Raw genomic sequence first — 25,222 nt, forward strand, 5'->3', positions numbered from 1 at the left:
TTTTGTAAGGACAAAATATAAATTGTGGTGGTAGTAATAGAAATTAAGAAGGTTGTGAAGAAGATATTTAATGAAAAATGAAGGGAGGATGTAATGTGAAGTTTGTCTTGAGCGTCGGCTATATATATGGATGGATGAAGCTGATCAACAATAAATCCAATATTAATGTCCACTGCTCAATTTTGACCTAATTAATAAATTGCTCTCTTTTTTCTTGTTTCTGGTTACTTTCTTTGTTTCAAAATAAGGGATGTTTTGGTTATAGTAAAATAAATGAAAAAGAAAGGAATATGACCTCTATATTTTAGCGAAAAGTATTTTTTGATTTTTTTATGAAAATAAAAGTTCAAGTGTTTAAAAAATAAAACATTTTTATTTATTGTGAAATAAGATTGGAAAGAGGGACCTCTTGCGTCTCATTATCATCGCTCACTCGGCTATAATTATCACTTTAACAAACAATCGTTAAAGAGATTGGTCAATTATACAACCCGAACTGAATTCGTGCGACTCAATTCATTTTCTTTCCCAAATTTTATATATAAATTCCCACTCGATCAACCAAATGTACAATCTAATTCAATTTTTTTCTCGAATTTTATTTTAAAATTCTCACGTTATTTGTTGTTACCATTAAAAATATACTTTACATGTTATTTCTTACAAAATTATTATTATAAGTATCTTAGTAATACAAACTAACCACAGATAAATAATATTACAAGATTTTAAGAAGGAACTGTTCAAAAGTATCCTTATTTACATAATCAACAATAATGGAGTATTTTTCTTTTATTATTGTTCGGAGTAAGATAGTTCCTTATTTTTTTTAAGAATAAATGATTTTTTAAAAAGATTTATCCAATTTATATACTTCTTTCGTTAACTTTTACTTGTTATAATTTGATTTAACGCATTTATTAAGAAAATAATTAAATGATATAAATATTTTATCAAACTATTTTTTATTAAGTGATGTCTTAAAAAGTGATTTGCAAAATAAATATCTAATGCTAAGGATAAAACATAAAAAAAAAATTAGTATCTTTTTTTGATAAATTAAAAATAACAAGTAAAAAAAAAAAAAATTTTAAAAATAAATAACAAAGAGGGTAGAGGGAAGGTAAAAAAACAAACGCCATTTATTTTTGGGAGTAATGAAGTAACCTTTCTTTAATGCTTGGTGACTACCTGAGGACTTATCTCAGTTACACGTGCAGCCTTAGAGTTATTTAGTGGCGGCGCCGATCTTCTCTCTCCTTCGACTGATCCAACTGGTGAATAATTTTAGCTAGAGATGTATAAAGAAAATCAGCATACCGGACTAAATTGATAATTTGGGGGGGGGGGGGGGGAATCAATAAATACAAATTTGATTTGATATTTTTAGTTTATGTTATAATAATTTTGACGTAATAAAATAAAAGTTTGATTGATCATCCGCAAATTAGAGCACACTATTTTGTAATTTATCTTATTCAATTTTCTGATGAGCATTTTATATATTTTTACGTGTGTGGCTCTATTATTAGTACATTGCTTGTTAATTAAAAGTTTAAAAATATTATAAATGGACAAATAAAAATGAATTAAAAAAATATAACAAACTTTAATTATGTGCAACCGTGCAAAAGTAATGTCAAACAGTCTATTCAAACCTTCATTTATAAAACTCCATATTCAATCTTATTTGAAAAATCCAATCAAGCAGAGTCATAGTCTTTGAGAAAGAAAGTAGACGGGATTCTTCTAAAACTTAATTAATAATCCTCTATTTCTATTTACTTATCTATTTTCAACTTGATATACTTATTAATTGTCATGAACTCATGACATAGTGAATTTATTTCAAAATTAATTTACCTATTAGAGATATTTTACTTCTTTTCAAGAACATCTCTAAATGAATTGAGGGACAAGTCCAAACAATATTTACCGAGTATAAAGGGATAGAGAGAGTATCTTGAATTGTTAGGTGACGCCAAGTTAATTTGATGCTCATATTATCAGTGTCTTTTGAAATTTTACACGTATATTCACATGATACTCCTCTGTTATATTTTACTTGTCAATTTTGACTTAACACACATATTAAGAAAATATTGATGGTTAATAATAAATCATTTTACTGTTATAAATTGATAGATTCGAAAATATCTTTACTTACTACTGTCTCTCTGTTTTTATTTATATGTCATCCTTTCTAAGAATATAGATAGTCCTTAAGTATGTGTCATTTCATAAAATCATGCATAAATGACATTATTTTTTTTCCTATTTTACCCTTGAGAGTTATTAACCTTGAAAATAAATATTTGACCAACATAAAAAAACTAAATAAATAGTTTATGTCCATTGCTCAAATAAATTAATTCATGTTCATTTATTGAAAACTTGTCTTCAAGAGAATGCTAAATAAGAGTATAATGGTAAACTTACCTGATTTCTTAAGGAGCGTGAAATCTAAAAAGATGACATATAAATAGAAACGGATGGAGTATATTTTTCAAACACATTAACTTAATATTAATAAATTGAGGATAATAGAGTATAGATTAAAAAAATTCTCAAAAATAACACGTAAAAAGAGAAAAATTGAACAAATAAAAAGTGACAGAAAGAGAGAAATTAATTTAGTGTTTGTCTAACTTATTCATTGCCTCCATTTATATGTCATACCCAATTAACACTACAACAATTGATAACTAATTGAAACAATAAAGTGTAAATTGAAAAATAAAAAACATTTGTATCAAATGACTTTATTCTATAATAAAAATACGCATAGTTTGAAATAAATTCAATTTATCAAAGCAATCAATATTTGAGACAGGTAGTACCATTCTTGGGTTTACGTAGCCAGGAACTACATATTATCAATACTTGCAATCACTTCTGATATTAATACGTTAATTACTCTGTCTATTTGTGTTATTTTTTACTTTTTGATATTAAAGTTATGTAAATTTTGGTAACATTTTAAAGTAATTCTATGTTTTTTCATGCCATTGATAGACAACTTAATTTTTCATACAAAATTTAAAAATCTAGATCTAATCTCAAAATATTTAACTAATCTAATGCAACAGAAATGATTGGTTAAAATGATTTTTGGGAACTAAAAAGTACCAGATAAATAGATACTGCGAGAGTATAACACCTAATATGTCTTAAATATCGTGACGTCTTGGGAGTAGTAATCTGTTTCTTGTTATGAACATTTAATTAGGGGTGTGTATCGGATGCTTTGGTTTTCTATTATAGATTTAGTTAATTGATTTGTTTTTTTAAACATGTTAAGCTAAGAATGATAAAGATATTTTTTATCGATTTTTGATTTAGTTCGACTTTCGACTTAACAAATAAGAAAATATTTATAAAATAAATATATAATTTCTTTAATTATTTGACGCAATAGGATAATAATGTAACTTTAAATAATGCTCACAAAATAAAAACTAAAAAAACTACACATGAAATTAAGAACTATACAAGTGCAACACAAATAAAAGAACAACGACAATAATGTGAATTAAAGACTAAAGAGCAAGGTAATCATCAATAAAGTAACGCTATTATTATTTAATATTTATGTAGTGGTAAGTAGTAAATTACTATAATTTTATGGATTATCAATTTATTTAATAACTTATATTTAAAAATCAAATTCGAACTAATAATTCAATAAAAAAAATTTATAAACCATTAAAACATGTTAACTCAATATCAATAAACTAATAATATTTTTTCGTCGATTTATTAATCTATTCGATTTTACAGACCCAACATTTAATGATCAAAATTTATTGCTTGCCAATAATTTGGAATTCAACTTAGTACAATTACGAACAAGAGTTTTGGTCTTCGAATAACAAACTCACTTGTAATAATTCAAAACAAAGACCAACTAGTCATGCCCAACTTGTTGAAAAGTCTCGAATCTTTCAAGGTTCATTATTGAAAGTCATACTACTACATTATTTTGTTTTGACTATGAAGCACCTACGTATCACTCTTATGTTTATTTTTATTTATTTATTATATTAAAAATAATTATTTATTAAGTATACAAATTTAAGAGATAATTTATTATTTAGTTTTTAATTGTCCTTATTAAATTTTCAAGACGGTGAAGTTATTATATTCAAAGGTTAAGACTTGATATAATAAAATTGTCATTCTATTTATTATAAAAATAAAAATATTTTAAAAGTTTTGTCTGATTTAATTTTCTTGATTCTTTTTCTCTAATCCTATTTAGCTTCTTTTTTTTTAATTCTTAATTTGGAAAGACATATAAAAAGTTAAGGTAAAGTTTAATTCTTTTTACCTATACTTTTTCCTTTTGAAAATTACTCATTTTTATTATTAAAGACATAATCACACTGTTGAGTGAAGTGGATTTGCTTTAAAACAACAAATTAATTAGATATTAATGCATCAAGGTGGAGGCATAGTCGGTTTAATTGAGAAAATCATAGGTGTTGGTGCTCATGGACAATCCAGCAATATTTTTTTGCAACAGAATACAATATAGTATTTGAATTTTTTATGAATTAATTACGAACAAATATAATTAAAATGTTAATGCTACTATAATTGATCCAAATTTTAGAATCTTAAGCAATTTGGTCCACAACAATTGCCTCTTCTTTTTCTCTTGTTTTTTTTTTTTTTTTTTTACCATCGTCCTTTTTTCTTTTTCTTTTTTTTGGTTTTTTTAGAGAGGCCCCACCACCATGGAGCTATAGATCCCACAACAGGTTACAAGCTTAAAATGGATTTAAAATTTTAAACCTAAAGTATTTTGGAATTGTTTTGAATTAGATTTGAACTAAATTTCAGATTTGGCTTTTAGAATTGTTAGTTATTTGTGTTGGTTCAATAGATTTTAAACATTAAGAGGAGTGCAAAATTTAAATTTGAAATAGAGTTGAGTTAAATTTCAAAAAAGACGTAAGAAAAAAAGACGAAGTAAGATTTTATATAATAATGTCTATGATATATAAAAATAAGGAATTGACATGTATATATAATCCATAAATTAAATTCGCATATTTTAACCAAATATATACTTAGCAAATAAAAAGAGATTTTTAGGAGATAACAGTTGATAAACATAACATACAACTATATTAATCTGGATAAACAGAGGGATTGAAAAGTGGTAGAGAAAATTTAGGCGAGAGAGAATATGAAATACATATAAAAAAAATATAGAGAGATAAAAAAGATAAAAAAAAACTACTTAAGAAGAGAAGGAAAAATAAAGAAAATATTTCTCAACCCGACAATTCAATGCCAAAATAAATATAAAAAAATTGTCAAAAAATAAAAGTGAGCTATTTACTTCTAATTAAATCTATATGTATTTTATAATTTTGTATAATATTTATATAATAGTGTATATGGTGCACACAAATTTCAAATTTCTTATTTATTTGATTAGCGAATGCAATTATTTTCTATCAACCGGGAAAATGTGTAATTTGCCCTATTACTCAAAATTTCTGTTTCTACCGTTGATGGGCCTAAAGGATCTTTCAAGTTGGGCTTGCTCTAAAACTTGCACAAGCCCAATCTTAAATTCTTTACATATAAACCAGAAAATAACGAAATGACCCCAAAGGACTTGGTATTTTCAGTTTGCTCCTCCATAAAAACGCTCTCTTAGTTCCAAAACAACTCGAATGGCAAAAACAATGGATGTAGCAATTCCTTCGCGTGGAGTATTTGCTCTACTTCTATGGCTCCTCGTCACATTAACCTCCATTGCCCGCGCTGATGAACTTTCTTTAGGTAACTTTCTCTTAAATTCTAGGGTTCTGAAATATTCTTTTATCTTTATATTTTCTTTCACGACTTAAGCAAAAGTTTCTGGAGAAATTATGAATTATGTTAAGATTAGTGAGTTTTTTGATACTTAAAGAGTCTTGCTTTAGGCTTGTAGTCCTTGTAAATTACTACAATTACAGAAACTATGCCTCAACCCCGCGTGTGGGATCACAGTGGGTATATTGTTGTTGTTATTGTAATTCTAAGAAGGGCTTACTGGTTTTAACGTTGAAGTTGCCATAATTTGATGGTGTAATTTGAAACTGTATTTGATTTTTGATGGGTTAAAGTAGAAAAGATAAATCTGTTTGTTACTTTGCTTGTTGTTTGTCAAAACTGTGGTATTGAGAAGATACATTTAAAAAAAAGAAGAAAAAAGTAAGGTAATGTTTTATGTATGAATGACCAGCAACAAGGATGTACTGGAGCGAGCATTGAGAAAATTACAAGCACCTGTTGGTTATAACAGAGTATGTTTGTTTGGATATCAAGCATGCCTAACCCAGGAGAACTTTGTATGTGTTCGGTAGGAAGGAAATTGTTTTCCAACAAAACATTTTCTAGGAAAATAAGTGGTTTCTTATTTATTTTCTTGTATTTGGTATCTAAGTAAAGAATATTATCCTAAAATTATTTGTATATGTCTAAGACAAAATTATGAGGATGGAGTGGGGAAAGGGGGTAGGGGGGCCAGGGAGTGGGCTGGGGCTGGGGCTGGAGTAGGTTGTGGGGTTGTGGGTGGGGGTTGAGGTGGGGCAGGGGGTGATGGGGTTGGGGGTGGGTGGTTGTGAGGGTGAGGAGGAGACAATGCAACTTGTTTTCCCTACTTCCATTATAAAAGTCATTTTCCTTATTTTCAAGGAGCTTGTTTTTCTAAAGAAAATATTTTCTAATTTTTCTGACCAACCAAACGTGAGAAAATGTTTTCCTCCATCCTGAATACATCCTTTAATCAGAATATCTTTTCCCTTCATTTAGTCAACAGATTCTACATGTGCAATTAGAATGCAGAAACTACTCGACATCTTCAATTACACTGCCCAGTAACAGAAGATTTGTGGAACATGTTTTTGTCTCTTTTTGGACTGAACTGGGTAATGTCTGGTAGTATAAAGGAAGCCTAAGTGAGCTAGAATAACTGGATAGTTGGTATATGTCCATCAGAAGAATCTGGAAACTAATCCCTTTTTGTATCCTTTGGTGTGCTTGGAATGAAAGAAACAGTAGATATTTTGACGGAATAGCAATTCCAATGCACTCCCTTAAAGCTAGATGTCTTTTGTTTTTATACAGCTGGAGTGCCCTAACACATGTGAGTCCCCTGACAATTTTTTGGACTTTGTTATTTCCTTAACCTAGCATATGATGTACTATATTGGAGCTAACAAAATCTTTTATATGTTCTTCCTATTTTATTTTTGCATCTTCATGATGCCATCAATGATATCACTTCATAAAAAAGGAGTTTAAAAAGTCAAACATGGCACAACATCTTGAGAAACATTTGCATTTGCAATGTTGTCACAAAAAGATAGAAACATAATAGGCATTTTGTTGCTTATCAGAATTGCTACATTGAATATGGTATAAAAAAGGGGTTCCTAAGCTCCACAGCTAGATGGCCTGGGTATGTTTTCTATTTTTTTCCTAACTGTAGTTCCCTTGTGGTTTTTACTTCTCAACTATCTGTAACACTGATTTGCAGTGCACTATAACCTCATGAATCGGTACTAGCATGCTCTTTGTTTGTTTGTCTTATATTTATATTTCATATTCAAGTACTTGCACATATTGTGCTTTCTCCTTTTTTGAGCTCGCTTTGATGTTTTAAATCCCTATTTTGTGTCGAGAGAGTGAGAGAGAGAGAGAGCTTAGTCAGCAAGTATTGGAAGTTTTTCTTGATAGCTCCTTCTTTAGTGTGGTTGGTGCCGCACTGCCCTTGCATAAAATCCAACAGTTAGGATTGGGCTTGCTGGTAAGAGGTGATCCTTAGGTGAAAAAGAGTTGTATAGAGTTCTTAGTGTTCCTTTTTGGCTAGCTGTTAGCCAAGCATGAGCTCCTACAGAACATTATAACATGTTTATACCTTGAAATGGTATATTTTTTTGAACAATTAGTAGCTGGTTATACTCATTATAGTTTCTTTTTCTCTTTGTGTTGGACAGTTGTATCTCAATCTACCACGCTGCAGATATCTCCAGGAATAGTAGTGGAAAATTCTCCTGGCTCTAAGCCAGGAACTAAAGTCATTTGTGAGAGAGTTCAGATCCATGGATTGTCAAGGCTAAAAAGTCTAAGAAAGTATGCTCATTCAGTAAAGGTGAATGTGTCATATCTGAATCCAAGTGGGCGTCCACCTAATGCTGAGGTCTGTTTCCATAGGTGAGCTTTTAACCCTTTGTTTCTTTGCTAATTAAACTAAGAACTAATGGAACTCCAAGTCTCCAATGATGCTTCTTGTAGCATATTTTATTTCTTCTGCTGACCAGTAGTAATAGCATAATGGCTTTTATGATTGTGAAAAATCACAATAGATGATTTTCTCAAAAAGAAAAATCATTATAGATGAGTTGCTGACAACTTGATATATATAATGTCAGTGTATGGTCTATCATCCTTCTTTTTATTAATATTACCTAGCTCTCTACATAACAATGAGTTATCTGATAAAGAAATTGTTTTGAATCAGATGGTATGTTAACTAATCTCCAACCTTAAGTATTTGTTGCTACTCGTTAAAGTTGTCTGTATGCCTTATCATATTTTTTATTGGTCTGATAGATACCTAGGAATTCAGGTGCTTTATTACGTGTTAAATCTGTATGCTTGAGGGACATCATTTCAAGAGGTAAAATCGATACCCTTTCTCTTGTGTAGTATAATGGCTAAACTAAAGGTGATGACCGTTAAGGATTATCTATTACTAGTATGACCCATTTATAAGAAAAAAATAACAGAATAATTTCTAGTATGACTTGTCTAATGGTAGTTGCTTTTGCTTCCAAGTTTATGCCTTTGAGCTCTTTTCTTTGAGAATGGTAAACTTTACTTCTATATATCTATACTACAACAAAATGTAGTTTCCCATCACAAAAAGTTGCCTCTTTCCAAAATCCTAATAGTATATCTAATCACAGCCAATCACTTACATTAAAAACATCTTTTGTGGCTCTGTGCAGTGTGCTGTCTATAACTACTTGTTTACACCAAAAATAGTAAAACCCTAAGCAGTCTGTCTTGATCTTCTGTATGTTGTTCTTTTGCCTTCAAAACATCTCTGATTCCTCTCTTTCCATACGGTCCACCTAATACATGAGGAACCATCTTCCATCTCTCCTCCTTCTTCACTGCATTGCCTTCTCTGTTCCAGCTTCTTAGCACTTATTTGATTCTCCCAGGTTTCACCCACCTGATCGTCCTCTTATGGATGAACATCTGCCGCAACTGGTCTGTCCATTTGCTGTGCAAAAAGAGATGGTTGACTGGCTCTATCTGTTCTTCACATAGATAGCATCTGACTTTCCTCTTGTTAAGGTTTTCATGAGTGAGGACTGCTTCCTTTGCCAATAACCATGTAAAGTAGTTTACCTTATAAGGCACTTTGGTCTTCCAGATCATTCTCCACGTCCATCCTATCTCCTGAGTATTTGTTGTAAGCTGACCTGATAGTTTACCTCTGCTATCCACCTTCCACTCCAAGCTGTCCTTTTCTTCTGTAAAATTGAAACTTTGAGGGACTGTATTATGAAAGGCTGCTATAAAGGTCATTTCCCAGTCATTTAGGTTCTATCCTTTGAGCTCATAATATGAAACTTCTCCAACTGAAATGTCATCTGATACAAAAGGAAGATCAAGAGTTAGAACCTTTTGAAAGTTAGATAGGTATAGGTGATCCACTTCATCTTTACTGTCTTAAATTTTTATAAATTGTTGAGGGTCATTATCATCTTTGCAGGAATCAATCCCTTGCAATTGGGATGTGTCCGCCAGGCGAATGGATGAAACTAACCAAAGGTTCATGGGTGAGATCAATGTCACCTTTCGAGCATAGGTTCTTGGATATTAGGATGACAGGCTCATCTAAGGACACTTTTCAGGTCTCGCTGCATGAAGGTTTGATCTCCCTGGGCCAATCTGAAATCCACTTCTCTTTGTTGTTTTTGGAATTTTAATTCAATTTACCAACCTTAATATCCTTTATCCTTTTATGCAGATTTTTATTTGTTTCGTGTTGTGTTTCTGGTATTGGGGATATTGCTACTTGCTCTGGCATCCTTCCTTAGCAAGTCTCTAGTATTTTTCTATGGTGGTGCGATGGCAGTAGGGGTTCTTCTTGTGATACTGATGGTCCTTTTCCAGGTAACTTTGTACTCTTCATTCTCAAAGAAGTATGCATACTTCTGTAAACTTGTCCCTTTTCTGAGTGCAAAGAAGAGCCTCTGCTAGGATTGCTAGCTTCCCTGTTTTTAATATTGAAGAAGCATGTGCATTCTTGTTGGGATTGTCTTTTCAGTTTCAAATCTTGATATTTTAGTTCAAATTTACATAGCAAACTGTTTTAGTTGATTTCAGTAGCTAAAATAATTTTTCAATCGTATTGTGCGAGATAATATTTTTCTTGAAATGGAAATTGCTTTGCAAATGTAAACTGCAGAGTAGCACCATAATAACTCCACGGTAGTATTTTTACAAAAATCTTGTGCTGCTGAAGATGTATCTGTAACTTACAAAAATCACCCAGATGTTGGCGGGAAAAAGAGGGAGACTAAAGCTAACAAGATCACTAAAATTGTTGACAAATCACATCACAAAGTAGATAAAAATAAGATATTGAAGAAGTTTAAAGTATCTTTGTTACCTGAGAATTGGACTTAGAAAGTATGTTTGACTATTTTTTTCTTCTTTTGCAGTGATATTTTTTCTAATCTAATGAATCTTTAACTTCTAAAGTGTATAATTCATATTTAATAGTTTAGGTTTCTTCCCCTAAATGGCACATGTGAATTAAATTGCAGATATGCTTAAAAAGAGGGAGGAAATGAGAACAATACAAATATAAGAATATCATAAATGTACTTATTGCAAGGCATTTTCTGAATGTCCCAGGTTTCTGTGAAAAAATGTTGTAAAAGGTCTTGCATAACTTTTATCATATAAGATTGGCTATTATGCCCTCTTTGGAGAAATGGCATTTTTTGGGCCATTAGAAGGATTTGTAGGCAAACCAATCCCAACAAAGAAAAGGATAAGTAGGCAACTAAATTGAACAAAGGGAGTACAAGTAGAACTTATCAACAAAATAATTTTTTTTTTGAGTTGTTAGTTCAAACTCTCATTTGATTCTTACTTCACGGCAATATAATAATTATGAAATGTTGGAAATCTGGAAAATAATAATTTCTGCTGTTCAGAACTACAACAAAATAGAGCATGTGAACTGAAAAGCATACGGACGGGATATGAAATAATTCCTAATTACTAATCATTAAATAGATGTGACTCTAAAGAAAGCTAAATGGCTTTTAGGTGATACTATTCCATTGCAAAATTGCCAGGTGGTGTCATGACCCACGATGGATGAGAGATCTAATCTCCGTGTATATAGAAACAATTTTATGTCCACTTTACATATCAATAATCTTTTATAGTTGTTAAATCTTATAATTATCATGTTACAGAAGGCAACTTTTTTTAAACTATAAAGAAGGCAAATTACTTTGAAACTATAAAGAAAACTTTTACACTGTTGTAGACGTGATTTCCTGTTTCATATGAATTGATTCAACTTGAAGTGGACGGTTGATATCTGTGGTGAATTAGTGCTAATTTTGATTTCATGATGTAGGCGAAGATCGTGGCATTTTAGAGATGTACAAGAGATCTTTTTAAGTGTACTTGAAGTCTTAGAGAGCCTTATGTGGTAAAATAGTTTAGCTTAATAAAAAGCTAATATTCCAATCTGGGAGTCAATCAAGAAATTTTAGATTTACAACTTTGAATGCTGCATTAGAAACATCATTCCAACTAACAATCCAGTCATTTGACTATGAGTATATCATAGTCAACAATGTTAATCAATCAGAAAATATTCAATATTTTATTTTATCTTGAGCTATGTGCATAACAGCTGTATCATGTACGAATGTGTGTAGATGTATAATTGTAGGTATAATATCATCCTTATCAAGAAAACCAAACATGTAGGTGTATATCATGCTTCTATGTTGAAATTTTCTGATTGGCAGTTGTTGTATTCTAATGACAGGGAATGAAGCTTCTTCCGACTGGTAGGAAGAGTTCACTAGCAATATTCTTGTATTCATCCATTGTGAGTATCTTTGCTAGTATGAGTATACTATTAACAGTTATTCTTTGAGTCATTCTTTTCAAATTTTGTTATTAAGAGTTGCCATTGTTTTGCATTCAGGTTGGTGTAGGATCTTTCATTCTAAGCTATGTGCCACAATTGTTGCGTTCAATACTGCGCGAGATTGGTGTTGGTGAAGACATGTACAACCCTGTATGTAAGTTCTTCTTATTGGTTTTATTAGTTGCCTTATTATTTGTACTTAGGGTTCATCCATTCATTTCGTTTAATATTGGGTTCCTGTTAGGAAAAACCTTTTGCTGAGGGTTTCTCATGCCAGTAAAATCTACCTCATATAACTTGATTTTGAGTGCCTTTATAAGTTAAATGTCAAAATTTAATGGCTGAAAAGCATATGCTGCTAACTCCTGCTGTTGTTTCACGATAAGATGACTGAATTTTCATAAGTTTAATCTGATTGGTTTCTGCACTGAGCATTCCACTTACCAGGGAATTTAGGATGACACGGACCGTCTTTTGTTGCAGCTGGCAATATTTCTGCTGCTTTTCCTTGTGATTGCTGGAGCTTGGTTGGGGTTTTGGGTTGTTCACAAACTCGTACTTGCAGAAGATGGATCAATTGACACTGGAGTATCTCAATTTGTTGCTTGGTCCATTCGATTTCTCGCTTCTGCGTTGATTCTTCAGGTTTCCATTTATATGATAATACTATGAATCCATTTAATCCTCCAAAGTTCTCACACTTTTTTTTAGTCTAAATCCCTTAACAGAGTTTAATTGGGCACTGACGTAACTTCATTTGTTTGTCAGAGTTCTGTGGATCCTTTATTGTGTGCCGAGGCATGCATATGTGGAGTTCTGATCTCATCAATCTTGAGGAGATTATGCCGTCCCAAATATGTTCTGCGCTTTTTCAAGTGAGTGCCCTTTTTAAAAAAATAAAATAAAATCTTTTACCATCCTTTCTCCCCATTTTCTGATTGATGCTTATGTAGTCTGATTGCTTTATTCTATTGTTATGTATATGGGCGGATGACTTCCGTTTTGGAGTCACTTTGTATTTTCACACTCCGGTTTTCATGCAAAGCAGGAATTTATCACAAATAGACACGAGTTATCTCTGGGAATCTCAGGATTTGTACACATCACCGATAAAAGGGCCATATGATTCCAGGACGTATCTAAATGACACAATCAGCCCAGGTTAGCCTAAACTAATTATTAGTAGATGAAATGAAGAAGTATTAGGTGGAGTTTCTCTGATGTGTATTTTTCCTGCAGGTTTTCCTCTCAAGCCACGAAGCTTGTTGTCAGAAAAAGATACATTCTATTCTACTTTCCATAACACTCCTGAACGGAAGAAGCTTTCAAAGGATGAGTGGGACAAGATAACTAAAGACACCACAAAGAAGGCTATGGAAGAGCTTGTTTCTTCCCCAGATTTTAGCAAATGGGCCGTTTCTCACGCAGATAGGATTACTCTTGCTCCAAAGAAAGAGACAACTGCTAGGCGGCAGAGAAGGTGGTACCAATGGCTCTGACTTTAAAAATGTGATTCTAGTGGGTGGAGAGGTTAGGTGTCCAGAATTGTTGTAACGTGTTCCGCGTTTTTCACTTGGGTAGTGATCCTTTTTTTAGTGAAGTATGTATTATGGTGTAATTCTCAGCACCAAAAAAGTACTATGTAATATGTATTATGGTGTGATTACATTCTTATTAGTCTGAGCTAGTGTAACCTTATTGACTTTTACAGGCACTGAAATTGACTACTTAAAGCACCGTGCATTAATGTTTGCGAGTAACTATTGTTTTATATGACATGGTGTCCTTGGTGATTATTATACAGTTTGGTTAAATTTTCACCACTCTCTTTTATTTAACTTGACCTATGTTATCTAGGCACAATGCTTAAAGAAACTTATTAGAGATGTATTTTTTATACTAACTTCATTAATGAGAATCATTTGCACAAATACCTCCATTTTAGAGTGGTCTTTAATTTTCTCAAATTCATAATTTTTAATTTTGCCTCTACTGTTTATTTTTTAAAAAATTGTGTCAAAATATAATCAACTAAAATCGAATTCCGCTGGACAATTAATTTTGCAAAACAAAATTTTAGAGAATGTCTGCCTTGAGACACAAGTCATGTAGCGAAGACTTCAAAGAACTTTGCTTCCTTTAACGCGGTCGAAATTATGTCTTGTGGCACTAAATTCATGCTTTGGAGCATAATTTTTCCCACTGAACTAATGTTTTGTGGAATAACTTGTGTTACTGTAACTTATGTTTGGGAACCTAATTTATGCCACTGAACGTATGTCTTGTGATTTTTTTTTCGCTTTCAAGGGCATTTTGACATTTTTTATTACTTAAAGTATTGAAATGACGAAAATTAGAGACCACAAATTTAAGAGACTAAAATTAAAGACCATCTCAAAATTGGGACAATCCATGCAAAAATTTTGTATTAATGATGTTTTGAAACTCTAAATTTGACTATTACTCCCTCTAGTGTATAATAAGTGAATTATTAGGGGTATGACACCCTTGAGAAAAATATTTAAGGACATAAGTCAAAAATTACTTTCCACTATTGCTCTTTTGATTATTTTCAAATTAGCTTCCTAAAAAATGTAAAATAATTAAGATTTTCATTAAATGATGGTTAAATATGAAAAAAAAAAAGTCTTAATAACTTTCTTGAACTTTGAATAATTCACTTAATTCAAACTATGAAAAAAAACACTCAACAAATTCACTTAATATGAACTAGTAAAAATACCATTTTGTGTAGCTATTTAATACTAAACATAACATGTAGAAAAAGTAATAAAACTCTCTTGATTTGCTAAAAAGAACAAATAAATAAAATTATTTTTAAAATAACGAACAAGTAAAATGAATTGGAAGAGGTAATCTAATTTCTCAAATATTTCTATAAAACTAACAAATTAAACTTGTATTCTCGTTAAAACTTTCATAGTTATTCCATTTTATAATACTTGATTCATATTAATTTGTCATAATTTTTAAGATGAATTTTACTATAAATATATTTTATTATATTAATATGATATTTTAAAATTCTAAATTTAACTCCAACTACTTTATATAATTATTTAATATTAAAAATAATATAAAAACAACTTTTTTTTATAAAACACTCTTAATTAGCTAAAATGATCAGATAAAAAGAGAAAAAAAATATATAGGGTCATTGATTTATTTTATCTTAATTTAAAATTTTACTCCGGTATATTGGCGACGTCCAAAGTCCAAACCCTTGGAATTTATTTATTTATTTTCTGAAAAAGAAGAAAAAGTTCGTCGTCGTGAAGCCTCACTCCTCCGACGGCACGAATTGAGTGATTGGACTCCTCTTCTTCTTTTTTCCTTTTTCCGATTCTACAGAGGTACAATTTTTCTCTCCACTCATCTCTCTCCTTACTATCCATTGTTCAGTTCAGAAAAAATTCAAGCTCATTGTCCTTTGAGAGAAGATAATGGAGAAAACTCCATCTGCTTGTGCTATGCAATGGAACATAGAACTTGAAAAAGGCCTCCGTTCTAAAAAACCTGGTGAGTAACAGTTTCTTTGTATGCTTGTTACCTATTCTATTGTAATGTATTTTGTTGTTAGTTTGAATTTAATATTTGTTTTCATTGTTACTTAAATTTATCGTATCAGATTTTAAATTCATAGTTAAGTAGCTAAAAGTCTCATTTTACGTAATGTGATCACATCATTACTTTTTTTTCTTCTCATTTTATTTTTGCTTATCATTCAAAAAATCTTATTTTATGATAAGTTTTTTTTTTTTAATAATAGTTCAACCTCATACCCTTATTTGTCTTGTAGATTTGACATTGTTGATGTGTGACACTATGTAACAACGGAAATGATACAATCTGTGCAAATATATATCAAAGTAATAAAATACAACACAGTACGATACATTATGAAATGATATGTAACAACCATCTAAACTAAGTGTTATAATGCTGCACTTTGTAATTTTTTCAGCCAAATTAACTCCTTTTTATAAGACTTCTTTTTGTTCTTAAAATTGTCAATGATGATTCCAGTTTTATTGTCAATGTATCTTTAATGCTGTTATGAAGAGTTATTGTTATATTTAAACTATTTTATGATAACTATTATCGTTTCTGACTGATACTTTTGTATTCTTTCCCACGATGGTTAGGTAAATCTATCGAAGCCATACTAGATATTGGACCAAGACTTGAGTGGTGGAGTAGAGAGTCCAATCTTCATGCTGCCGAGTACAAAATATTTGGCTTAATTCCGGGGGAAGATAAGCTATTTGCAAATGCTATCCTTCTTAGGCTTGCAGATGCATTTATGTCAGGAGACAAACATATGAAGATTTGTATAGTGAAGATTTTCTTGTCAGAGCTCAAGCAGAGGAGGCAGTTGAGGAGCCAGGGAAGAAAAGATGAGGGAATCCTTTCGAAGGATAAAGTAGATAGCTATAGAGAACTTTTGACTAGAATAAAGATAGTATTCGACTCTGGAAATGTTGAAGAGAGAGCACTGGCTTTAGTTCTATTTGGTTGCTGGGCTCATATTGCAAAAGATAGTGCTGATGTTAGATACCTCATCCTTTCAAGCTTGTGGTCGATGCATATTCTGGAGGTAAGACCTGTCCATCTTAATGAGTACTATATATTGTTTTGACATTATTAGCGTAACATTGCTTACTGTGTTTTCCCACTTAACAACTTTAAAGTACATTAAGGGCCTTCTATGAGAGAATTTCTTCACAACATATTATCCACTGCTTGTAAGATTCAGTATAGGGAGGCCGTTATGAAGGTATAGCAGTACACAAAGTTTAATCTGATGTTGCAACCTGTCCTTAACACATTTGGTTGGAAAATCTGCTTGCACTTAGAGCTTCCCGGTTCCCAACACACAATTTGATCTGGAGTAAGGTGTGCTGAAGAGAATTACCTGTTGGGACGGAGCACTAGTGTTGTAAGATATGAATGATCGAAATTTCCTGCCATTTTACCGAAATAGGACTCCAAATAATTTCCAGAATTTGGCAGCTTACTATCCAGTCATAAATAAGCTCTCCATGGTTTTTTCTCCATAATTAAGGAAGTGCTTGTAGGAATTTACACTTTGTGCAACGCACTGATCTAGACTATTGTATCATTTACAACAATTACATATTGTTCCGTTTGACATGATTGATAATTGAAACAACCATTTTGTGTCTATCTACAGGCAAAGGCTTCTTTGTTTGCAGCTGGATGCTTTTCTGAACTGGCAGACGATTTTGCTTATGTATTTCTGGAGATGCTTGGAGGTCTGTTGGTGTCATCTGAAACATCAAGGGCTATAAGGTTAGCTGGAGGACGTGCTTTTGCTAAAATGTGGTGCCCAATTTTACTAGCAGATATATCTCATAAGGTTCAGTATTTCTCTTTCATATGAGTTTCTGCCACCAAATACATGTAAATTTTCTTATTGCACCTGTGACTCATTATATGGACCCCCTATCCTTCTGTCCCTTTCTGCTCTATTCTAAAAGAGCTTGTTTTTTGAAAAAGCACTGTTCAGAAACCATGTTGTAAATACTCATATAGATGACAACATTATGCATAGTGAAATGCAATGTTTTTCTTTTTTATGCATGAAATGCAAGTTATCATCTCTTAACTAATTGTGACTATTGCTATAGTTTTTGTTACAATTTCCTTAAAATAAGTTTTTAATGATACCAGGCCAATCTGTATTGTCTGACAATTTGCTTACATGATGAAGAAGTGAATTCAGATTTCTATTGCAGCACTAAAATTGACTTTTTCATATTGCAGACTGGTGTAAAGCTTATCCTAGAATCTTCAGAAGAAGAATTCTCTTTGGTGATGTTAGTTTCACTTTCCAAAATTGCTTCTAAGTGGGCACCTTTAATTCCTAGACAGGTATATTTTTTACTCATTTTGTTTGATTTGCATCTTTTCTAATGTCAACCAATGTAGGAAGAGAAAGGCAGAGAAATACAAAAATGATAAGGAAAATAAGAAAAGAAATGGAGTCTAAGTTTTTCTCCGAGATGAAGGTAACAGAACCACACACTCTAGGTTGTGGCCTAGTAGTCAACCAAGTGGATTGAGACCTCAAATCCAGCGAAGGCAAAAACACTAGGGGGTCATTTGATAGCTGGCTAGAGTTATGCAGGTATTAGTAATACATGAATTAGTTATGAAAAAGTTTATGTATTATTTTATGCAGGGATTAGTTATGCATGATTTAGTTATTCATGTATTACTTGTAGATGTATTAGTTGTTCTATCTTCTATCCTGCAAAAATTATACATGGATTCCCTCATAACTTGTACATGTATTAATTATGACGGTTTCTAAATTACAAACCAAACATTGTATAAATTTTATACATAATACTAACCAACTACCAAACATGGTGTTATGTATGTAGGATCTAATACATGTATAATATTTGTCCTAACAAGTTACCAAATGACCCCTAGGTGATTTCTTCCCATCTGTCCAAACCTTGGGGGATAGAGATACCTAGTACCTATGCTGGTGGAAGGTAGGAGGTGCCCTGTGAAATTTGTTGGGCTACACACAAGGCACAAGCTGGCCCAGACAATATCTTTATCTCAAAAAATGAATATGGTAAAGAACTTCAACAATGATAAAGTTAAATAAACAAAGAAGATGAAGCTAGGTTAACTTTTTTGAAATAAAATTTAAGACCCTAAAGAGCACAAAACAATGTTTACCATATTCGGAGGTCTCTATGTAATGCAACAAGATGGATATGTTGGTAAATGGTATGACCTATAGGTCACGGGTTCGATCTGTGGGAGCAGACAATAATGCTTGCATTAGGGTAGGATGGTAGGTTGTCTACATCACACCCCTCGAGGTGTGGCCCTTCCTAGGACCTCGCTAATTTAGGATGCTTTGTGCAACGGACTATCTTAATTTGAGGTTAATTATAGAGACAATACATAAAAAAAAACCTGAACTTGGTCGGACAACTTACTTTAGCACTTAAACTATACGGGCGTTTAAATACTCCCCTTAACATCTTTGAAGTGAATTAAATACAACCCAAAGGCTGACGTGGCAAAGAGAGTGAGTTCACTCACCTAATAGCGTGTGAAGGAATTAAAAAAGGAAAAAATAATTATAGAATCATACACATGGCATTTTTTATAGGTCAATATATAATTAATATTTTAAATATTATTTTCCTTATATATTAACTTTTATTAAGATCCAAAAATAGATTAAAATGAAGTTTTTACCTCTTCTTGGCTTAGCAACAACTTTAGCTTCGAAGTTTATTGTTAAAGATGTGGTGGATCTATTTTAGGATATTGGAAGTAACTTGGAATTCGATAAAGATGTGGTGATGCTGGAGAAGGAAATGTGGAGTAAATTTTATGGGGCTGGGTTTTGGAGAAGTCCCTCTCAAAAGCTTCGAAGCTCACTGTTAATGGTATATTCAGGAAGAGAGTGATAGCGAAGTGGTGGTTTGGGAGTTACGATGAAAGGAGTTTGGATGGTGAAGCTCATTGAAAAATATGAAGAGGAAAAAAAAATGAACAGTGAAAAGCTAAAAATGGTGAAGCAGAAGAAGGAAGAAGAAAGAAGTGAGGGGGGTGGGTGGGGGCTGGGTTTGGGGAAATGTATTTTTGATTAATTAATTGATTAGTGTAAATTAATTCTAAGAAGTGTCACGAAAAAATGGTGAAAATAATTAATAAACAAATTAATTAATGACGGTGTTGACATGGCTATGTTGTGGCACTTACATGGCTATAATGTGGCAAGTGAGGGTGGTATTATAATCTTAGGGTGGTTTTTATAACACTTCAAAAATGTTAAGGGGGGTATTTAAACACCCGTGTAGTTTAAGTGCTAAAGTAAGTTGTCCTGCCAAGTTCGGGGGGATTTTATGTGTTTTCTCTTAATTATATAATGTCATAATCTTGCAAAATTATAAAACAGGATATGAAAGGAACCACTTGAGGTTGCCTAAGATGGTTTTAGCATCTCCTATGTGAACTTCCAGATATATCATTGTAGGCATGGAGCTGGTTATAGAGAAGCATTTGCCAGTGGAAGCATAGTCTGAGATATAGAGAATCTCCAGCTTTAGAGGACCCCTAATTTGCTTTAGAAGACCAATTTTTCACCAATATTAGAATGTATATAGAAGATTCATATTAACTTACACCAACTAGCTGGTTGATTGACTGATTTAATAGGAAAGCCATGCAATTTCTGTCATGGCTGAGTTGGTCTGTGCAAACAAGCTGAATATATAATATTGAAATTAAGGATATCTATTGTACTTTATACCTGATTTTTTTGCATATTTATCTCTTGATTTTGGTTACAGGTGGAATTGCTTTCCTCATTTATGACTAAGGATAGAGGTTTGAGCCTGCAAGTTATGGCATTAAAATGTCTTCGTTTCATTTTAGCCAAAGGAATGTATCACTTCCCGGCCAATTCAAATGTGACTCTAAAGTTGTTTGGCGTCATAAATCAGTTAAATTTTCCACCAGCTTTGCATTTTGATGCTCTAAGAGCTTTATGCAAGGTATTTCCTCTCGATCTGTCAAATTTGTGCTATTGTAATCATACTAGTACTGCTTACATTCTCTTACTTTGCAGATACTTCCCCACAACCTAGATACAATTCCATGCACAGAGATCCTCACTATTTTCTCCAAGTTCTTACAAATTGTTGAGTTCAAACTACAATCTCCAGTCATCTCAGAGAGGGTGTTTGCAATTCATGTATTAGCTTGTATTTTTGACAAGCTTTTGGGGATACTGAAAGATGCAGCAGGTGGAATTGGCTCAATTGTTTCATCTCGTATGCTTACATTCACCTTAGATCGCATCTCCCAACTAATTAAATTAGTGGTTGATAATCCTCATCCAGACAAAGGAACGGAGCAGGAGGTAAAGAGTTTACTTTTTATTCTAGTTGATTTGGTTGAAAGACATCAAAATCTCTCTGGTATTGTGCTGGATAAGATCTGTATAGTTATTGAACATCTGGTCGGCATGCTTAATGAAATCACCAGTATGACGAATTCAGTCTCAGAAGATCATCATATAACAGAGCTTGACAAAGAAAACCATACATCAACTGCATCAAGAGTCTTGATTTATTTATCCCAGATTCTGATAACTTGCTTTGAAAAGCTGGATGTCTCCACTGGTGGTGCCACCCAAGTCTTTAACAGAATGGAGCATCTGGTTGAGCATGTGCACCAGTGCAGCTTACTTCCTGTTTACATCCACCTAATATATGACCTTTTATTGCACTTCCATGCTGCATATCAGTGTATGTGGCTGGAGATAGGGGAAGATCTGGGTTCTAATAGAAATTTTCGTCCATCTCGTTATAGTTCTCTCTCACATGATGGTTCCCTGTCCCAGCATGAAATTCTCATTATTGATCGTGTGAAGCAAATTTTGGTTAAAAAAGATTATTGGTTGTCTTATAAGCTGGCAAAATATGCGGCATGTAATGGTGCATGGTTAGTAGCTGCTTACATATTTGGGGAGCTAATACCTATGGTTCAATCTGATATCTGTTGTTTTTGGTTAAAATCCTTATCCCATCTTTCAGAATTAGAAAGGAAAGTTCAGTTGTTCGGGCTTACTCTTTCTGGAAATGCAGCTGGGGAAATTATGACAGGTGATCACATTGAAAATGTTATTGGGGCCGCCAACAAGCTTTGTTCTTTAGAGGAAGCTTTTGATGCCTCTGTTTCTGGTCTTGCTTTTAGTTTTCAGAGATGGTTTATTACTTTAAGATCAAAGGTTGTTGGAACTGTGGCAGATGTACTAAAATTATTGAGCATGAATTTGCTTTCACAAGATGCCACCAGAAATACAGAACAAATAGAGGCGAGGATTTTGGTTCAGCACTCGAATTCTTCGAAAGGACTCAGCTCATTGTTGCAATTGCTTGCCCATGCTTCTTCCCAGTTCATGAGGCTAGTAAAGGAATTTGATCTCTTAGCAACGTCATTCATTGTCATGGACAGGAAAAGTATGAAGATAGTTTCTGATCTTGGATTAAGTTGTTCACTGTTAGCCTTTAGTACTGGATTAACATTACGTTTTGCCAGTTTCCATGGTAAACAAAATTGTAGTACTTATGGTCTTGAAACTACAGACGAGCAATTTCATACTCAGCTAGTTCATGACTTGTTAAGAAAACTTGGGTTTACAGACTTAGAGACTAGCAAAAATCTGCGGCATCTTTTGGATTTCCATCGAAGCTCTAGGAGCTGTTCCATGCAAGAATTCCGAAATGAGGTCTCTACAACTTGTGTTGAAGCAAGAGATGTTGCTAAACTTTGTAAATATTCCATTCAGAGATTTCTTAGTTTGCAAGCGATTCATGTACATGAAAATAATGGTATATCCCGAATTCCTCGTGATGCTTTGCAGTTGCTGTTCAATATTATTTTCTCGTGGATACAGATTCCTTTCCGGACTCCCAAACATTTTTTTCAATTAAGGTAACTGAAGTTTCATTCATAGACTTCTGCAATCAACTAGAAGGAGCTATTATTGAATTTATTGAGATATTCTACTGCTGTTAGTCTGTTTCATATTTCATATGGTAGCCAACTTATACTTTGATGTCATTGACCCTTTTTGATCTGAAATTGTCTTCGGTGGGAATAGAAGTAGCAGATCATTTGAAACAGTAGTGGATTTTTAGACAAAACAAGTTTTGAGATCTGTTTGATTCAATTGGATTGGTTCTAGAGTTGTACATTTTTATTCAATATTAGAATTCTGATAGTATTCTAATATTGAACTGTGAAATGGCAGGCCGCCTATTTCTGCTGAGCTTTTCATAACAAATGAAGATGGTAAAAGGATAGACGATATATCTGTCTTGTCAGGCTTTCAGCTCCCTCTAACTCTGTGTATTCAGCTAAGAAATATATTGCCAGACCAGCTGTCTCAAGTGTCGAAGTTGTACTGCATCCTTCACTCAAGGATATCCTTTCAAGTATTCAGTGCAAACAAGGATAAGAAGGTATCAGAGTCCAGTTGTCAAGCTTGGAAAAGCGATCACATGGTAGGCCTTAATGACAAGCTATTGCACTTCACAACAGGGACTTCCGAGAGAGATGGATTACATGCTATGGAAAATGCTGGAGGGACTTCAGCTGTGGATAAATTTGTGTGTTTTGATCCTAATGAGAAAGGGCAAGGATTTGCAACCTGCTTGCTAGATGTTTCTGCATTTCCTGTGGGTTCTTACCAAATCAAATGGCACAGCTGTTGTATAGACAACAATGGTGCTTACTGGAGCCTTATGCCCCTGAACACTAATCAGTTCTTCACTGTACAGGAATCTTCTAATAGTGGTCAGTCTGTTAGAGTGCCATAGACTGCAGTTATTTAGTTAGAGCTAGGATGATGTTTCTATTATATAGAGCTCGAATGGTATTTCTATTATCAGAACAATTAATTTGAAGCTTCTTGGTGAATTGCCTAGAGTACCATGGACCAATCTGATTGTCAACAATAGTGCCAGATCCAAAGCCATATTTACACTATGGTTGATGCTGCAGGTGTGGTTGTTAACTGCCACTGCTTGGTGGATGGTAGTGGATAAGACATGTGCTTGTGCCAGCAACATGAAGAAAACAGAGAACATCTTTTCGCTACATGTGTGTATTTACTCAGGGATTATGGAATAGAATCCTTTAATGGCTACAGGGACAACCTCTGGGATCACAAAGCTGGGAGCTACACTTCCAATGGATATTAGGGAATACTAAAGGGAATTTTAGAGCTGCACAAGCGTTTAAAATTATATATGCTAAATGTGTACACAGTATCTGGAAAGAAAGGAACCTCAGAGTTTTTTAACACAAGCAGAAACTGGGACACTCTCGCCAAACGAAATTTCTAATGTTTGTAATATTATAGCTTCTATTAGAATTAGATTAGAAGTAGACTCCAACAGCTTGTTTTTTGAAGCTCTTGTTAGGTAGTTAGACTTGGACAGTTAGTCTTTATGTTGATATTTGATAGCCGCTTGTGTTAACTATGATATGGCTCTTGTAAAGTCACTTTGGTAATCAAGGAAGTTGATAGTCACCACAAAAAGTGGGTAATTTTGATCATTTGCGTATTAGTTCGTGGTATTACTCGACTTTTATTCGCAGTCACAGCATAGTTGTGCAGCTCTTCCCCTCTTTCTTTCGATCCTTTTTTTCAGGGTTCTCTTCAGTCTTCCACTAATTAGCTCCTTTCAAAGTAGGCCTAATCTTACTCTTCCTCTCTTGATTTGTGTGCATGAATATGATACTCTTCAATCTCACATTTTATCTGAATTTTTTAACAGGATTCTGACTTGGAGATCTTATGATGGTTTTAATATTTCTAACGTTTGGGAGTAACAGGTGAAAGGTTGGGCTATAATCTAATTGATCCAGCGATTTTATGAATATTTAATAGGGATTCTAAGTTGCGGATTTTATGATGGTTAAATATTCAATGCTATCTTTTTTTGGGTTTTCTTTTCCAGGAGTTCTAGGGAAGTTATTTTTCTCATTTTTAAGATATTTGTTTTGCATAGAGAAAATGTTTTTTTTCAATAACTTTGATTAATAGATATGAAAAAAAATTAAAAAATATTTACTCTAGTGTCAATTACTTTGTTTGATGAAATTATATTTTATTAAAATGGCGTCAAGAATCTTAAAATGAGAGTTCGATTAAAATTTTATGTACCCTCCAAAAAGAAGAAGAAAAAGGTTGGGAGTTGTTTTATTTTTATTAAGTACTTTTTCTCAATATTGTTAATAATATATTTTTTATTTTATAATTTTATAATCATATACACAAATTCATACATAATATAATAAACAAATGTTAATCAAACAAAATTTAATATTTTATTTATTAAGTATGCATAAATTGTGAATATTAATTTTCTTTATAATATAAATCAAACATTGCAATAGCACATACATTATTTATGCAAAAAA

At 32.6% G+C, this 25,222-nt stretch overlaps 3 protein-coding genes across 4 annotated transcripts in view; 2 read left to right on the forward strand and 1 right to left on the reverse strand.

Annotated features, from left to right (window-relative positions):
* Positions 1-25,222, reverse strand: part of LOC125840252 (malate dehydrogenase, glyoxysomal-like) — a 320,744-nt gene that overhangs the window by 162,701 nt on the left and 132,821 nt on the right. The gene's annotated exons all lie outside the window — the stretch shown is intronic.
* Positions 5,664-13,935, forward strand: LOC125840238 (uncharacterized). The gene is made up of 10 exons (XM_049519211.1): positions 5,664-5,799; positions 8,001-8,217; positions 9,791-9,948; positions 10,049-10,194; positions 12,101-12,163; positions 12,263-12,355; positions 12,689-12,850; positions 12,974-13,080; positions 13,254-13,366; positions 13,445-13,935. Exons 1-10 carry the CDS (start codon positions 5,691-5,693, stop codon positions 13,702-13,704), a joined length of 1,428 nt encoding a protein of 475 aa, XP_049375168.1. The 5' UTR covers positions 5,664-5,690; the 3' UTR covers positions 13,705-13,935.
* On the forward strand, positions 15,621-23,841 carry LOC125840227 (uncharacterized). The gene is made up of 7 exons (XM_049519189.1): positions 15,621-15,745; positions 16,372-16,823; positions 17,421-17,606; positions 18,014-18,121; positions 20,578-20,781; positions 20,856-22,726; positions 23,046-23,841. The coding sequence occupies exons 1-7, from the start codon at positions 15,670-15,672 to the stop codon at positions 23,611-23,613; spliced, it is 3,465 nt and encodes a 1,154-aa protein (XP_049375146.1). The 5' UTR covers positions 15,621-15,669; the 3' UTR covers positions 23,614-23,841.

The sequence above is a fragment of the Solanum verrucosum genome, unplaced genomic scaffold (assembly GCF_900185275.1).
Source record: "Solanum verrucosum unplaced genomic scaffold, falcon-dt-bn FXZP01000180.1, whole genome shotgun sequence".
NCBI lineage: Eukaryota > Viridiplantae > Streptophyta > Magnoliopsida > Solanales > Solanaceae > Solanum > Solanum verrucosum.